This window comes from Solea senegalensis, linkage group LG1 (assembly GCF_019176455.1).
Source record: "Solea senegalensis isolate Sse05_10M linkage group LG1, IFAPA_SoseM_1, whole genome shotgun sequence".
NCBI classification, from domain to species: domain Eukaryota; kingdom Metazoa; phylum Chordata; class Actinopteri; order Pleuronectiformes; family Soleidae; genus Solea; species Solea senegalensis.
In genome coordinates this window covers 31,238,694-31,257,828 of record NC_058021.1, presented here as the reverse complement: position 1 = coordinate 31,257,828, position 19,135 = coordinate 31,238,694, and the positions used below count along the sequence as shown (strand labels likewise).

Here is a 19,135-nt window from a genome sequence, read left to right as displayed (position 1 = left end):
GGGTCCTTTCTCAAGAAGTCATTAGAAAAGTGACATATCAAACAACTGCCTTCAAGTGGGAAACCAAAGCTTTCATTATTGCTACATCATTGTTTTCATATTTTAATTCCCCATGCGATTACTCCCGGCGTTTGAAACTCACAGTTTTCCCGATAAAGAACTCTTTTGCCCGGAGCAGCTCTCTCGTGTCATTGTTTAGATGGCCTCAGCTTTCACTTCCATGTTTAATACGGCAGAAATCCTTGATCATCTGAATAGCAACTGCAACCTAAAGAGAGTGACTGATAGACTGGATCTGTGTCATGGCCTTCTCTGAAGAGGTGATGAATTGGCTTAATGGCGAGAAGATGAGAGCGGTGCTCTTTGGGGGAGGTGGGGGTTATAGGGAACATTAAATGACATGTTTTTATAGCCTATCAGTATTGTCATACCCCTACTGTAATTTCAGCTGCTCTCTTTTTTTTTTGCATACCATTATCTTGGCTGGATGTTATGACTTAACCTTGGTTTAATACAACTATCTCATTCCCGGTGTACGCCGTTCCAGGAGGCCATTTGTCCTCAACAGCAAAGGGAAATTGAAGGCCTGATTAAACTTAATCCATGAGAGCTGAGTGTCAAAATTAGACCCACATAAAGACTTTAAACGTATGCTTATTGTAATGATTGTTTTAGCGATGGCAGTGTCTCAGTCAGAGAGTCTGTAAATATCTCAGCTCTTAGATGGTTTGCAATATAATGTTTGTGCCTTGGACTGTGGTCTGTACTGTATGTTCTTTCATAAACACCATAATCACATCACAATTTTAATTGTTTTTACTTTATAATTGCAAACATTCAGTTTTAATGTAATTATTTGTATAAGGTGTATAATAATCCACTAGATACAGTTATTAGCCACCCTATGAAAATGTTTTAATAAAGTATTTCCCATATCATTTTTAAAAACTTTTTTTTAAAACATCCTAGTTTTATTTTGGATATTTCCATTATTTGACTTTGCACACAGAAATTAAATTATTCCACAAAAACCAACTCACTCCAGTTCTTGACAATGCTATGATAACTCTGCATCTCCTTCTCCTGAGTTGTGAGCATCAACAATCCTTTTTTCTCAAGTCTAAACTGATTTCTTTTGTTTTTGGAACGATGCTTTCTCAAGTGACATCTCAAACCATGATTGAAGATTTTATTCGTATGTAAATTGGGAGATAACAATAAAAAGGTCAGTTCGTAAGGGGGCTGATCATTTTGAGCCTGGTATAATTGAATTTCTGTGTGCAAAGCCAAACAATGGAAGTATCCAAACTAAATCAAGGATGTTTGAAAAAGCTGTGTTAAAAATTCTTTGCGTGATCAACGAGGTTTGTGTTTTTTTCTGTAGTTTTGAGATGAACCCAGATTTTATGAGTTCTGAGGGTAAAAGAAAAAAGTAGTTTGTGCTCTTATTTGGAAATATAGTGAATGAAATGACGGAAGTATTTAGTTAACGTAACATTTAATGCTTAATGGAGACATGTAGGAAAAAGGAAACTGAAAGGTAAATAGGAAATAAAGCTACAACAAAAGTAACACAGCCAGAAAACCAGCATTGCTTACTGCACTTCAAAGTAAAAGCACCTTGAAGTTCCAGTCTTTTAAAATCACTGTTAATAGCAACAGATTCTTTCACATTCACGCATATTAGAGTTTTACGTAGATAACTTGAATCATATTATTTCTTTAATTTCGACTGCCAGTTCCTTTCCCGTCCTGCTTTTATGGCATTTAAGTAAAATGTCAGTTTGACTGTACCTTCCTGTTGTTTTGTTTTTTTAAATCAAGAAAGCCATATAAGGTAAAGAACCCAAAACCCATTAAAAGTAATAGATGCTTAGCATTGTTTCTTGTTTATTTGAACCCATCATACATGCACGCCAGATGCCCTAAATGAAGAGACCCATTAGGCTGATACTCTCCTTGAGTGTTTACCAGCCTGTCGTCAATACAAGTCATTATTTGTGATAAATTAGCACGCTGATTATAGGGATATGCTCCAGTTTTAAATGAGCGGGGTGCACCTGCCATTAAGACTCATTTTGCTAATAACAACTATCCACTGAATAAGTAACGACTTCTCTAATGTCGGTTGACTCCTCAACCGTCTGGTTTGTATTATTCTGCCGTTTCATTTCTCATACTCCTTCCTTCAAAATATGTTTAAAGTCATTTCTTTGACTGGTGATTGGAGCCGGAAGGATCGGTCAATTAATCAGCCTGTTGTTAGACAGAGTTAAGTAAATCAAAGCTATTTTAACTGTTTAATTTTTAATGGTTTTAGACAAATTGTGCCAAATATTTATGTTCTAGAATTATGAGTATTGGCTACTGTTGTTGTAATATAAGATAAAGACTTGAGTGTTTTGTCTAGGGAAAAAAGCTGAAACAATTACTCAATTACTAAATTAATCGTCAACTAAATCGGTTTGAAGCTTTTTTTCATGATTTCTGATTGTTTCAAGATCTTAAATATGAATATTTTCTGGTTTCTTTGCTCCACATAACAAAGAAATCATTAAAAACGGAATCATTTTGGTTTGTGGACAAAACAAGACATTCGAGAACGTCATCATTTCCAGGTTGGACAAACACTGATCAACATTTTTTAATGTTTTCTGACATTTTATGAACCAAATGATTACTAGAGTAATCGTGAAAATAATCGACAGATTAATCGATTATGAAAGTCACTATTGGTATTGAGCCAACACTTTGTCAAAATCACTGGATCGGATCGTCGCATGCTTCACTATGCACAAGCTGTAAAAATGTAAATAAAAATCAGAAAAGTATTTTAGCTGAGTCATGTTTGGGCCGTTTATTACAACAATAGTTGTTACACAGTTGGAGAATTATTTCTTTGAAACGACTCAGCATAAATGTGTTAACAGCTTTGTTTATGGTCTATAATGACTGTATCGGAATAATATCCGTATCGGTAGATACTTCAGTTTGTGATATCGGTATCTGACACAAAAAGCATTATACAATCTATCAGTAAATATTTTTATGTGAGATTTAGGTGTTTTAATGTTTTGAGCAGTATAATTTCAGGCATTTTTTATTCAAATGACAGAAAAAAAAATGCACAAGTTGCTGGCCGTACCTGTGACGGTTGTAAAAATGTCATATTTTCCCCATTATCTTATTGCATACACTTTTGTTTCTGTATCCAACAGTTAAGATAAACAGAAAACCCAATAAGACTTATTTGACCACACTTTCTTACTCTCTTTTTTTAAATTGAATATGGAAAGTGTGAAAATCATAAAACCCAAGGGAACTTGGAGAGAGAAAGAGCAGCAGGGTGGGATAACTGGTTTCCCATTAAAAGATACTACCCTGTTACTTTACAAAGGCTTTATTGAAATACAAGAGTAGGGGCTATGTGACCCCTCGGCTATTAAACCACCCTGTTAATCGTCTAATAATAAAATGTTTTTATTGTGCAAAACCCCTTTAGTGTAATTGAATTTCTTGCTGCTCTCACCTACTTATTTTTATTCGTCTCCTTTTTTCGCTGAGGCTGTGAATCCTCACCATTACCAGTTATAATGACGTTAGAGGATTGGTTTTCCACGATTGCCACTTCAGCCCCGCGTTCCCGCTGTCCACCTCTTCTCCCCGCAAACTTAACATTTAAACCACTCTCATTAAAGCACAGATTACAGAGGGCCTATTGGTCCTCATTAGTGCCCACTGATCCTTGGCTGGGCCCGTGTCCTAACATCTTTTAATTAGCATTCTGGAAATCCAATCAATGTAATAACTCAGATTAATCTCCCCTTTTGGTCTTATTCTCGCCCACACTTTTATTTCATGATGTTATTTCGCTCAAAGGCTCAAACATTGATAGAAAGTGGGCCATTTCTCTGAAGCTACCAGGTTTGAGACACGAGGGGTGAAAGGACACTTTGGAAGTGCTCAAAGAGCAAATTGGATTATTTAAAAGTGACTGCACATGGTGAATTGTGATTAAATGTGTCTAAAAATGCACCGTCACATATGAGATTTAAGTCAGCGTATTGTATAAGAACATGAAAACCTTTATAGCCCCGTAAGTGACAGACGTAGACAGAGTTGTGAGGTCTTCTCTAAACGCGCTGTAAAGCCCTTCGTCTTCAGCCAGATCCTGTGGCGTGATATGAAGTGAAAGCCAAGGCGGGGTTTGGCACCGGGCGGCCATTTTGTGTCTGCTCTGATGCGTGAGTTTTTTTTCTGGGTGTCACATTGCCTACATATCAGAGTCAGCGGTGGTGGCAGCAAATGACGCTGCAGGTCTCATTAGAGAATGTTTATCGCAACAGATGCAGGTCAAACACAAGACAACCGGGACAGACATGAGTCTTAAAAACACACATTTACACAGGTTATTTCAGTTTCCACATGCTAAATGTAAAAATGATGCCAAATCTTATTTTATCTGCTTGTAAAATAGTAAATTTAGAGCCTGAGTCTGTGTGAGGTCAGTATTCATACACCTCTGTGTACAGTAAAGAGCTATTTCTATGCCAGGTATCCAGGGCAGGCATTTTGGCTCCGCTTTAGCCGTACAGACAAAGACACCAGGGTGTGATGGGACACAGACCTGCCATTTCCCAGCAGCACTGGCATGTCTCTCACTGTACAATGATGAATGATTACACACACACACTCTTTCTCTCTCACACACACACACACACACACACACATCCCACACAGTTGCTCACATGCACATGATATACACAAACACGCACACACACACATACAGTAATAAACTTGCAGTATAACATACAAGCAGCCCTTCTGGTCAGGTCAACTCCCCTCTGGCATTACATCACACACACACAGGAACACAAAGACAGACAGGCGTCCTTACTGTAGCACTGGAATATTCAGAGCCAGGTGTAGGAGGATGGGGGAATAAGGTTGTGTTTATTAGCTGCTCCCTTGGTGTTCTCTAAATTGCCTTGTTTGCTCGGCACAAGCACACAAACAGATGCTGTCCTCTCTGCTCTGGGTAATTCTCTGGGTCTCTGGGTATTTAGTGAAAGACCTACCCCACACACACACACACACACACACACACACACACACACACACACACACACACACACACACACACACACACACACACACACACACACACTCGCACACACACACACACACACACAGCCTCGTTTGTGCTTGTGCATACAGTCCCTGCATATAAACTCACACATCAGAGCAGGCGACAGGAAAAACACATTTACGTGCTAATTTTGCTCCCACATTCAGATACGAAGACATTGTGTCTTTGCCACATAAGTAAGTGAAGGGTCCCATATAGCAGACCTCACAGTGTCTAACCCTCTCCGTGCCACAATTTCACTCTTATTAAGAAAAATCTGCATTTAGCAGGGACCAACGCTATCAGTCGAAATTAATCTGCTTTGACTGATATTTAATGTGACCACAGACGTAGAGTAATTATTGTCTGGATGGCTGTGCACCAGCCTCATAACCACTGTCCAACACCCCCCCTCCCCCACCACCCCCCAGAAAAGGGGCTAGTCTTGGTGTGCATCCCCACCATGTAGAGAGACTGGTTACACTGGGTAGAGAAGACATGTCATTTAGCGCATGATCAGTGATTCGTGATTAGCCTGCCCCGTATTATTGTGATTAACGTCCACCCAGCAGACAACTGTCCTGTTGTCACCAGTGATACCATCTGAAATCTTGAGAATCTCTGGGATGGAGGCCAGTGGAGGAACCTGGTCATGTAGCAACGTAGAACCGCTCACTCCACATGACAGCTGCACACACACACACACACACACTTCCACTTCTTTCCTGTCAGTCTTAAAATCTAATGCATGTAACGAGTGTGCTGCTCTTTCCCTGCGCAGCTATGTTTGGTCTGTGTGTCTCCTCCGATTAGTTAACCCAATACAAACTCCCCTACAGTCTGCATGCTGTGCAGGATTGCTTGCCTTGTGTCGCCGTACTGTATGTGCCGAAAAACAAAAAAAAAACCCTCATCTTCTCTACAGTGCTCAGTTTCCCCCTCTTTCATCTCAACACCTCCTCAAACCCTACAAAGTCGATTTGACCGGCACTGATTATAGTAACGAAAGCAGTCCAAGAGAATATGCACTTACTCACTGTATGTCAAATTAGATCAAGGCAAAGGGGAGGGGAATCGCGGCTGCTGCTGCTGTGTACTGACCCCCGTCTCTTCCCCTCAGACAATTGGTCACTTAAACATGGTCGGGGGGGTGAGGAGCGGTGGGGGGCTTTGAAAACAAGCCTGTGAACCAAACTGTGGTTGATGTCTCAATACTGCAACACACAGGATAAAGAAATATAACCAGGGGAAATTACAGGCTCAGTTTAAATAGAGAACAGTGAAAAGAGAAGGGGAAAAATACCTCATTTGAGAGGAATTAATTAGTGCTGGTAATGGTAAAATTTTTAAAGAAAACAACATTTTGTTTGTGCCGCACTATCACACCTTAAAAACAAGAAAATATAGTTGTAAATTGAGTTTTCTCGCTGCAGTATTTTGATGCATCTTTTGTTAAAAACCGTTCTTGAATTGAGGACACTTTGTATGTATCGGTCCTTTTATGTGTGTGTATCATTCCGTTTGTAATTACTCGCCTAAACTCAGACCCCCTTCTCATGGCTCTTGTGCATCCGCCGGTGGAAAAGAGTCAGTTTTGATTACAAAGTAAACGCTGCAGCATCAGACAGGGGGGGTTACATGCTGATGTGCATTCTATCAGGATGATTTATGCAAATTATGCACATTATTCCCGCAGGAATCTCTCCTCTGAAAGTGCCAGGATAAATTGCCGGAAATTAGCCATAAAATTCACTGTGCAGGGAGTGTGAGGTGAAGGCCGCCGAGGAGCCAAGGACATTGGGCCGCCACGGTTACGCTTGGCCTGGCCTGCCTCCCCCATGCTTGGCATTCATGGATGTTAAAGACCTCTGCTCAGACAGATACACTGAAGCCTCGAGTAGCGCTCGGCACATCAGTACGATCAGCCAAGCAAGTGTTACACTTACGGCCGGAGTTTCATGCTCTAGTAACATGACAGATTTTCAGCAGAGGGAAGCGTGTCGTCTGTTGTTTCTTTTCAAACGTTTGAGATTGAAATCCACTCAATAAATTCCTCTGCACTCCTTTGGAAAAGATGCAGTCGATTGCAAGTCCGCCATCGCTTGAACAACCTCACACACCCGGTGTCAGATTGTTTTTATGTCGTCTTCTTCTTCTTCTCGTCTCTTTTTAATGCCTCTGTTTACAACGTGTACGACCTTGTTCGTAGTACGTCTTAATCTTCAGATTACACTCTAATCAGAAACCTGTCCGGCAATCAGGTAATAAACAACATGTAAACAAGTAGTTGACAGTAACACAACACACACATTTCAGGCTATATTAGGTGCTGACTTTGTTATAGCTTTACCCCACAATTCTCTCTTGTCAGTCGGGCCATTAATTTTTCCTTCATGTGTGTTCATAAGAGAAGGGAGTGTGTGAATATTGTTTGTGTTTATGTCACACGGACACTTTTGGGTCAGATATAAAAGACAATAAATTTAGGACGTCTTGTTAAACGTGGGACAAAAGCTATTCCCCCTAAATTGGAATCAGTCAGATTTTTGGTTCAGTAGTTATGACTAAGGCTAAGGAGAAACTTGCATGTCTTCAGGATAATGTAATGTCCCCAAATGTGACTTATGACAATGCTTGTGTGTGTGCGTGTGCGTGCATGTGTGTGAGAGAGAGGGAGAGAGAGGAAGGAGCAATGAGTGATTCACACCGTTATTGTGTCATCCTCATGTCTTTATATCAGTGTGGAAGCCAGAGTTAATGAACATCAGAGACGGGAGATGAAATTCACCTCGCCTTCCTTTTAATGAACCCTTAGATGTTCAGGATCTGCATATTGATCAGGATGAGGGAGCCCTCTTTCACAGGGAAAACGCGCGTGTCGCACACAGACACAAACTAAACACGTTCATTAAAAAAAGTACATCTGATTTTTCTTTTTTTTTGTGTTCTTTTGCAGCAGTTTTATTTTGAGAGTGTGTGTGTGTGTGTGTGTGTGTGTGTGTGAGAGTTCAGCAGAGTATCATCCTGTCTTTTTCCCTGTTCATGTGACCCATTTAATCTGTGGGGTCACTCTGAGCATTATCTGAACGATAAGGTCACAGAGAAGGAAAGTTCACAGCTCACATGGGGCTTAACAACAACAGAGCCTATGATTGTATATCACAAAAAAATGCTCCCAAAGTTTAAGATTTACCACGGCATTGTGATCGTTACAGTTTGTTGAACAATGTGATGCAACAAAGACTTAAAAAAACAACAACTGCATATTCTTTCAAAACAGAGAAGCTTTAAAAATGTAACAAGTCAGATCAGAGGCCGCCCGCCCATCAGCTTATAAAGCAAATAAATTGGACCACACAAACACAAGGGAAGCACTTAATTCCTGTGCACCTGTGTTTTGTTTCTTCGAATCCAAAGTGAATTGTTTTCGTGTTGCTTTTGTCCAAAACAACACCACAAATCACAGCCCTCTGCCCTCAACATATCTTAATCCCACGAGGAATAAAAGAACATCAGAATACGACTCAAAGACGGGGGCCCATCGGTGAACGGGGATTAGGGGATTGGGGACTTTAATCTGATTAATATGGAGGCAGTTGGAGTATTAGAGATGTTACTCAACAATTGTATTCCAGATGAGGGGATAATCGCGCATAACTACGTCATTTATTGTGCCCTGTTTAGTGGTTTCAGAGCTAAACACGGCACCATATGTTTACCTGACCTCTAGGCTGCCTCAGAAAAAAAAAAAAACATCCCCACTATCATGAATTAGAGGCTCATTAGGCGAACAGAGGAAAAACATAGAGTTAGAAATGTACAGCCGGCGTGAGGGTTTTTAAAATGACCACATTAACTTTTGTGTTCAGATTCAGGCAGTAGTAGTCGTCGTATAGTTTCCTGTATTTAAACACAGACGCCATAAAACTGCTGTTCTACAGTATAATAAGAACATTTATTTAAGGGTTATTAGTCTGTGAACATAACAGTGGCAAAGTATAACAAACGCCAACAATGGATTTCAGTGATATCAACACAGCACAAGAGTTCACTTTCTTTGGATTTGTTTCCAGATAATGATAATAATTAGCATCTTAACACCATCTAATTTAAGTAAATTATGTATATAATCTGTTATACTGTAAATGTCAAGCCAATTCTGTATATATTCTGGAAATTGTCGATGATGTACTTTAACTTTTTATAGTCTTATTGTTAATATCTTGCTATATTGTATTTTACTGTCTTTCCTGCTGTGACTATGTAAATTTCCCCACTGCGGGACTAATAAAGGACTATATCTTATCTTATTTAATCATATCTTAATGTATATTAGCATGGTTGAAAAGGGAAACACACATTCTGCACACTTTTTAAATGATTATTCTTTCATCAAAGCAGCATCTCCAAAACTATGATCTCCAAGTATGTACTCCAATATGATCAAGTCATGGAATTTGAATGATTCTTTAGTAAAAAATGTAGGTTGTAATATTTAGCGTATGGATAGACAATAGATATTTAAATTTAAGAAATAAAAGAAAACACTTTTTAAATTCTGAGAAACGCAAATGATCCAACAGCTAAAGCTGAATAAAAATGTAAGGAAGTACTCGCATTTATACTGTAACATCACACTGGTTTGTGGTCTGTATTACCAATTTTAAGTCCATGATAGACTCATGGTAACATTAGTTGATCAAAACCAGTTGATATTGACCCTTTAATTTAGGAATATGAAAAAAATATGCACTACAAAAAGTAAAAAAAAAAGATAATTCAGTTTAACGTGTCGCTGCGTTAACATCAACATCCAAATATCTTCTGCTTTAAAGCATTTTTTAACCCCACCCATAAGAGGAACCCCTTGATTTGTCCATGTGTTTGTCTTTATAGTGTGTGTGTGTGTGTGTGTGTGTGTGTGTGTGTGTGTGTCCACACACCACAAAGACAACATTATGCACTGCCATATCAGTGTCCTGACAAACGTAAATGACCGCCCTGCAGTTGATTTGGTGCCTCAGCCCAGTGTGGCACATATATCTCTTTACACAGTGTGTGTGTGTGTGTGTGTGTGTGGGACACAGCATGGATGAATTCACTGGCACACAGAGGTTTTTTTTTTGCCTGTTACTGATATGAAGAGGACATTTCAATTCAACACTCTTATGTATATTTTGACTTTCTTGTTTATCATCCTTAGCATACATCACGCCCGCGTTATGAATAGGCGTCCTGCTGGCCCTTGATATGGTAAATTGGACATTTTATGGTTTATGAAAAGGGGGTGTGTTTTTCCTTTTTTTTCTTTTTTTTATCTTCCACTTTTATTCATGAGCCCCCCGATTCTCACTGTAAACGCCTTTAAGACAGATCCAGCTTTATTAGACTCATGAATAAAAACGACGCCGGGCCTATTATGACGACTGGCACCGACCGACTTGGAGGAAGCTTCGAGCCTCCTGGTCCCCCCCCCTTTCCACGACACACTTCTGAGTGCTATGTCGTTGCCCAGCTCCAACTCATCAACATACCGTTTCAGAGACCCTTGTGTGTACATGACATTTCACCAGATTGTAAACGGTGCTAACCACCAAGTTTCTCTCGAAGTTCGCCACATCGAGAGGAACACTAAATCGTCACCAATCATCATGTCCACGTTTGAACCGCGTCGTCTTCTCCTGTGGTTTGTTTTCCTCCTCGTGTTTCCTTTTCCTCTGCTGCTGTTCTGTTTTGCACTCGCATATGGCTCTGTCTCACCCCTGGGGAATCTCCTCTTCTGTGCTAATGTGAATATTAGTATGGGTTAAATGCTCCAGTCATTTGTGCATTAATGCATATTGCATAATTAATGTTTTTGTGACATCTCAGTTTCTAACAGCAGGATGGAAAATTACTTTATTTTTTTTTCTCTCTGTGTGTTAAAAACTCACTTAAATATCAGTGTTCATTCCTGGGGAAAAACGGATGATAGCTGCTGACAGGATTTTTTTTGTTGTTTTTTGTTTTAATATCTTCTGATTATTTTCATTCTTGATGAAGGAGCTTTTCTGTGAAGATGATTCGAGGCGTTGGGTGGTGTGATGGGATTAAAGCGGACACTGTAGTGACCCTGTTGTCGGATTGGCTCATCATAAACACACACAAAGCTGAGATCGGAGACTGCAAAGTGAAAACCAGAACACTGTTCTGTTGAATGTAGAAAGAGAGACCCTTTTTTTGTGCATTTTTAACTGCTTATTCTCAACCGTGTCAACTGGACGTTGGTTCAAAATCAAATCTGTTAAAAAATAAATGTGACTGATAGATTCTAATCTATTTAATTTTAAGTGACTAAAACTTTGGATCAGAGCTAAATGTGGATGACGAGATTAAAAAGCATCACATCTGGTCATGAGAAAATATTGCACTATGCAATATCCAAAAATAATCCTGTCCTACATGGTTACAAAAAAAAATCCTCACAGTGTTGAGTTTAGGAGGCTATTTCTTGCTACAAAGCTGTGAATGTCTGCATGTCAATCACCAGAGGAGATCCTCAGTGGTGTATAAATACACAGAAATGATTATTAAGCCATGTATAGAATAAATCCATGTGGTAAACACGGGAATTTATTCTTCTTCTTTAAAAATCAGCTGTCTCTGTCCATGGTGCTGAATCTCACACACTGAAGAATCTATAACTTTCACTTCAATTAAGACATCTGATTTTATTATAAAGAAATTCTTAAAATATGCACTTAAATGCTTTGATACGTTGTCGTGCAGCATGCGTGCACAATTAGAAATACACCCTTTTCACTGTTTTGGTTCAAACTCCCCTTTTACTGCCGGATATTAGTCAAGCTATTCTCCAGGATTAAATGTCCCTTTCGTGTCCTCTGGCCTTCATGAGAAAAATGTGATGTGTGGACAGAGTATGTGAGAGCGAGACTGAGGAGGACAAAGGGCGAGGAGGCGATGGCACGAGCAGCTGACGGCTGCGTTGTGATTAAAGACGCCAAATTACGACAATGAACAGTGTCGTAATTACATTCCTTAATCACATTCTGCAGCTCTAATTGCCCTAACGATGTGTTTCATTGTGTGAAGCCAGGTATTACAGTCGACACTTTTCCGTACACGTTTGTTTTCCAATTAACATTATTACACACCTCGTGGTGCAACAGTTTTAACGACGATAACACAGATTATTTAACGGGGTGTTTTTGGAAATGTGCACCCACCATCTCGCGTGGCCTTCGCCGTGACTTGTAATTGCAAAGAAAAGAAGGAAAAGTAGCCGCTTTTCGACGCTGCAGAAATTGACTGAACAATTTGGCACAGGATGAAAGTCGGACACTGACCGACAGCGCTTAACGACTGAAGTCTAATTTCAATCACTCGTTATTTAAATTTATTCATAGTATGGCACAATTAGGGAGGTGAACATTTTAGTGATGTTTCCATCAAAGGTAAAATAAATAAATAAAAATAAAAGTGAGAAGCAACTTCCTCTACACTCACACACATGAATAACCAGATCAGTGTTTTCTGTTGTTCAAAATATTTTAATAAAGCTTTTTCCAACACTGAAATACATACAAATGGCCCTCTTTGCTCATAGAATAACTAATGTATCTACAATAATAGTCCACAGCTTTGACCTGACAACGCGATGCAACTGAAGACCTCGATCACTTAGTGTGAAAAAAGGAAAGAAAGAAAAGAAACACAAACTACAGTGTGCAATACAAGCAAAAAAAAACAAACCGGATATAAATATTCAAATTTATAAATTACAAAAAGACACAGCGAACAACCTGATATAGGGCCTTGACTCAGGTTTTCTAAATTTTTTGAAATTTTATTATTATGTCACATTGCCCTCCCCCCTCCCTCCTCCCCCCCAAGAAAGAATTGTAATAGCCGTGCGAAACTTTTAACAAGTGAATTCTTATCACATATAAATAAATATCTGACCGATTAAAACCCCTGAACTCCTCTCCTCCTCTGTTCTCAGTTCACATTGCCTCGCTCGTGACATTCCACGTGCTCGATATAGAAAAGTTCATGAAGACTGCAGCAGGCCTTTGAAACCAGTAAAGCAAAACAAAACAAAAACAAAAAATGTCTCTGAGGGTGAGTCAAAGTAAGAACAGCAAACAATCAAAGGAAGCAGCAGAAAAGTGAGGTTCGTATAGGACTTAACTCTCCAGGGGGAAAAGTGTCCACGTCTATTCAAAACCCAAAAGTTCGCTGGAAAAGTTGTCAGGTCACTAAAAATCTCCAGACAGGTCCATCACTCACTCACTCACTCGCTCACTCACTCACTGACTCACAGCCCTCACAGGCCTGTCACTGTACTTGTGTTTGGTCTTCACTGTCATTCATACCAGCACTTTAAGGATGATTTATGTACACAATCAAGTATTGTTTGGACACCAAAAAAAGCGTTTTCAATGCATTTTAGTACATATTATAAAATTATTTGTCTCTAGCCTACTGACTGACTGACTGACTTTCCACAAGTGTTTCTTAGGAGTGTTGTCTGCTCTCTCTCGCTCTCGCTCTCGTGTGCTTCTGTGGGTCTCTGTCGCGCGCAATTAAGGCTTGTCAGTGCACTGTTTGCAGAGGCTGGAGGTGGCGTTGTTGAAAAGGGTACATTTGTCCGGACAGGCGGACGCAGCCACTCCGGTGGGGAAGGGATATCCAGGCGGCTGGTCGTACGCGCCCAGGCTCTGAGCCGCGAGTGCAGTGGCGGTCGGTATGGAAGCAGCGGAGATGGCCTGGCCCTGGTTGAGATACGCCACTAGCCGCCTCATCTCATCCAGCGCCTGCGCCTGCATGAGGATGAAGTTTTTGGCGAGCAGCAAAGTGGCGATTTTGGAGAGTTTGCGCACGGACGGGCTGTGCGCGTAAGGGATGACGCCTCTGAGCTCGTCCAGCGCGTCGTTCAGGTCGTGCATCCGTCGTCTCTCTCTGGCGTTGATGTTTAGCCGCAGTAATTTCTGCTCTTTGCTTTTCTTACCTCCCTCTGGTTTGCCCGCGGCCCCCGTCCGCCTGTCACCCAGAAGGACCATGTCACACCTGTCATCGCTGTCGTCGTCGGGACTCTGCTCCCCGCCGCTGCTCTCCGCCGCTGAGGTCCTGTTAGCGCTCTCCCCGTAGTTGATGCACAAAGATCCGGTGGGCAGCCCCAGCGGTCCCCCTCTGACTCCTGCCAGTCCTCCCGGCTGAATCGGGTCTGGATCGGTCTGGTCAAAGCAGCTCATCGGTGACTGGCGGTCCCTGGCTGGTAGTTCGATGCCGGCTGACCTGAAAGGATCCATCTTTTTACTGGACACTGCGCTCAGAGTTTTTTGAAAAATGTCTCCTGCGCTGCCGCTCAAGTTCATCCTCCTGTCCATGGCCGTGCGGACTCCCGTCTGGAAACTCTGGACGAGTCCCTTCCTCTTTTTGTCCTTTGCAAGTTTGTCGCTTGTGTGTGTGTCAATGTTGAAGTTGCAGGTTTGCGCGAGTTGTCAACTGAGGTGTGGAGATGAGGAGGAGACTCGTGTAATAAGTGCTGCTTCCTCCTGCCCTCCTCTCTCTCTCTCTCTCTCTCGCTCTCTCTCGCTCTCTCTCCCTCCCTGTGATTCACCTTCAGTGAGTCTCCACGACGATCCTCGTTACGCACAAGACGCCCGAGTCTTTTTACATCATTATCTCGAGGCGGGTTATTAAAAAGGATTCGCCTATTGGGACAGAGACACCAGCGTCTCCCCCTCTCACTCCATATCCACCCAATCAGGTTAACGTTTTAATTAATAGCCTTTAAACGATGACAAACAATACCGCGTGCACTCGGTCTCTCCCCTTTCCCCCCCCGCGAGTGTGTGTGATCATCTTTATGACGGTGTTTTAACAAAACCCTCTGACCGTGAAAGCTGATCTGTGATGTTTGTTTTTAAGTGGAGAGTTGCAAACAAAAGTTAACATTTGATTTTAAGGTCTTAACTTAATTTTTAGCTCATTTCAAATAATATTTGCAACATGTTCATGCTTTTTCCCCCCTTTCTCTCATATGTTGCTGTTTTTACTGTGACACCAAACCTTGACTTGAAATTCGAGTAAGACTCAAACTTGTTGACAAACTTGACTGGAGACTTGATAATTTACTTCTCATTTTACCCACTTGATGAATTTGCAGGGATTTTCTAAAAACGTACAATATAATATGATTTTTCTGTTATATGTGCTCAAAATTATTCTGTGTAAGTCTGCGCTTCCTTGATAAAATCTGCTTGCAGATTTACTTGTGCTCATAGTGCCATCTACTGGTTTGTATCATGTAGTACACCCGTAATGGAAAGTCAGCGTCTACAAACATGGTTTACTAACCCCCCATTAAGACGCTTAAATAAAAAGACTGTGCTTGTTTTTTCCTGATTCTTTGAAATCAGATGGATAACGTAACGTTGTCATTTTTAACAAAGTGTGAGCTTCAAACCTGGTACCTGGATGTCATGTGTTCACTGGACACAGAGGCGGCTTTAATAGAAAATACAAGATTCATTATTTTTTTACCCTTTCTAATCCAGACACTTTCTCTGTCATATTCACACATTCTCTGTCCTTGTCACAAAAAGGACCCCTCGACTCCACCATTCATCAAAGGATTGTCTTCTGGCGGTGCCATCACCACGCACAAGACAATCCAGACTCTTTTCATGTGTCGTTTCACCATGATGGAATGACCCATCGAGTGCTAAAGTGGTGTCCCTATCTCCAAGAAGCTCTTGAAGACCCAGCTCTTCCAAGAGCATCTTCTGTCCTACCACTTGCCTTCCTCCCTGCATGATCTCCCAACCTCTCTCACTCTGTCAGTCCACTGTTCCTATCTCGTGGAGTTCTTTCCAAGACTTCTTCTATGTCACTTATTCTTCTTTTGTAAGTCGCTTGGGATAAAAGTGTCAGCTAAATGCTTAAATATAAATGTAAAAAAACATTTTAATAATTAGTACCTTAGAAGCATTTAGTAGTGAATTTTAGACAGAAGTCTCTTCATGTTCTCATAAGGGGAGGACAGGGAGTGTTGCTTCCTGTGAACAGTTTTTACTGACATCTAGTGGTGAAGTTGCAGATTTTAATAATCATCCTCTCACCCATGGTCTTCTATTGTGGTTTAGCAGGGTAATAAAACAGAACAACACCCCTCTCCTCTCTGGAGCCAGTGTCTAGTTTGTCCCTTTTGGGCTAATGTAGAAACATGGCTGTGCAAAAGGGTTGACTCTCTGAAGGACTCACAGATGAAACTGCTGCATTTATTTTTTCATTTAAGGCTGTGGAAGTATCATATATATGTACTGTTGTTTTTCTACTAGAAGCCCCACCAACATCCCACACTATTGGCTAAAATCCTTGTTGGCACTAAAATTAAAAAAAAAATCAAAATGGCACAAAATACTAGGACTCTTCATTCAAATTATATATTGATTTCTTTCATTGGTAGAGGTTGTTATCGAACAGGGGTTTGCAACCTGTGGCTCTATAGCCTCATGTGGCTCCTCATCCCCTCTGCAGTGGCTCCTAGTTGCATTGAACTTTCGTCTACGTCGTTGGTCGTATATATCACTTTTTATTTTTTATTCTGTGTTATTAATGGCAACATTTTCAACTGTTGATGTCACTTCCTTCAATTTTAAACTGCTTTCGTCACTTTATGTATATGCACATCTCTGCACTTCGTTCTGTATACACCCTGTGGATACTTGAATAACAATAAAGTATGTCTAAGTCTAAATATAATATTAAATAGCATGTAAAGCAAAAGTATGTGAAGCCATTCCCAATGTTTACATTCAGTAATGTGTACATGAAGAGGTGCACATTTTGTCCATCTTTGGATCCACAGCCAGGTTTACTCAAGTATTGCATCATTTATTTCAAAGTGGGTGAACTTTAATTTCATGAATTTGCCACAAACACTGGAAGGACGAGGTCTGCGTAATTCTGTGTTCTTCACTTTATAAGAGGTTGGATTTATACAGCAATGAAATGTCAACAGTTTTCTTTTTGTCGTTCCTAAATTTCATAAATGCAGCAAACCATCGTACTTGTATGTACTTTAATACGTGTTATTATCTTTATTTTATGGGTGAAATAGGTTTTTGCGGCTCCACATTCATATTATTTGGAGACAAAAAATGTCTTTTCATTCTAAAGGTTGCAGACTCCTGTTATAGACAGTAAGTAAAGGCCTTAAGTTAAACCATCTTGAATAACTGCAAAATAGTCTGCTGGATCTCAATAGTGTTCTCTTCACTGTATAATGTTTCCATAAAGTTCCTTATTAAAATGTGGTGAGACAAAGGCCATGGGGAGACGCGAAAGAGACAAATGTCATAGAAATGAGAAAACTGTATCTGCTGGTCAAAAAGTCAAGATCCTCTCAACAGGACTGCGACATCTATTGTCCAGTTTCTTGCAGCCTGATCTTTTTTGCTCATCAGACCCAGACTTTGGACAGAAATGACACAAAAACAACTTAATAAAACAACCTCGAATACTTTAAAGAGAATCAAAATCAGCAAAAAGAATCATGTAGGTGTTTAAAAAGGCTTTCACTGTTATTATTGTACTTTTTTTGCAGCCACATCACAAACACGCAAGTCTGACATTTTGTTCTCCACGTCCAAGGTCAATGTTTTATCCCTTTTTAAAGCATATTTCAATTAGCTTATGTTCAGTTTCTCTGCCCAGACGACCACGCGAGGCCAGCGGGGGCAGCATTCTGGAGGAATTATGATCTCCTGAGTGGCAGAGACAGTCGCTTTATCCTGAGACAGCAAGAGAACACCTTCATGGCCAATCAGGTCCGGCTAATGAGACAAGATGGGCCAGGACGGTGCCACAGCCATTACAGCCGCAGTCAGTCAGCACTTTGGTAATGAAGGGACCGTGAAGGCAAAAAACTGTGCGAGAAAAGAGAACAAGCATCAATTTAGGTCATAATACGAGAAGTGCAGACTTAGCAGCGTGGCAGGAAGTGCTCAAATTAAACCTACAAACACAGACAGTGACGTTTGTTAAACACTCCAACACCTAAACCTGAAATGTCTGTCTGGTTTTTTGTTTTTGTTTGTTTTAACCATAATAGGGACAGAAAATGTTCCCAATAGCACAAACCGTCACGTAATTTATACTACTATTTAGACTACTGTATCCCCATCACCAAATATTTACATATTCTCAGTATTTTATACTTAATGTTCTTAATGTTCTCAGTACAACACAAGAATATATGATGGTCTGGCTTTAACACATGACCATTTGCATCACTGTCCTGGATTAAACTGCTGTTCTTCGTCCTTTTATTTATTTATTTAATATTTGTTATGTTTTTGCTGTTTTTTTAGAAAATGGAAAATATTACAATGTTAAAAAATAGTAATATATGCAATGTGTTATTGCTTAACTCTAGCACTCTTGTCTTTGTAGCAAGAAGGCCTTTCTGCATGCAGTTTGCATGTTCTTCTTGTGTGTGTGGTGGTTTTCCCCGCGTTCTCCAGGTTCTCCGGTTTCCTCCCACAGTCCAACAACATGCAGATTTGTGCGTTAGGTAAATTGGACACTCTAAATTGACTGTATATGTGTGAGATTTAATGGTTGTTTGTCTCTATATGTGTCCTTGTGATGGACTGGTGACCTGTCCAGGGTGTACACCACCTTTCTGTGACCCTCATGTGGAGGATTAAGCATCAGAAAATGGATAATTTAACTCTATTGTATGTATCTGAGGTCAGATGTGTTTTATTTTTACTTTTTCAGGGGGAAATTATGCAGGTGTAATGTCAGTTTGTGCAAACAGCCTTTGACTGTGTCTGAATTACAGCCTCAAGGTATCACGGATCGTGTTTGTAAGTTATATTGTAGGAGCTTTGTTGTGGAGATTGTGATAATCAGGTGAGACTAATAACCAAAGATGGAGTTTCTGGAGTTAAGTTGAAAAGCTTTATTGAAGACAGCTCAGATCTGAGGAGAACT

At 40.4% G+C, this 19,135-nt stretch overlaps 1 protein-coding gene across 1 annotated transcript; it reads right to left on the bottom strand.

Moving 5' to 3' along the window:
• Positions 1-12,657: 12,657 nt before the first annotated feature.
• bhlhe22 (basic helix-loop-helix family, member e22) lies at positions 12,658-14,820 on the bottom strand. The gene has a single exon (XM_044015043.1). It carries the CDS (start codon positions 14,515-14,517, stop codon positions 13,714-13,716), a length of 804 nt encoding a protein of 267 aa, XP_043870978.1. The 5' UTR covers positions 14,518-14,820; the 3' UTR covers positions 12,658-13,713.
• Between the last annotated feature and the right edge of the window lie 4,315 nt (positions 14,821-19,135).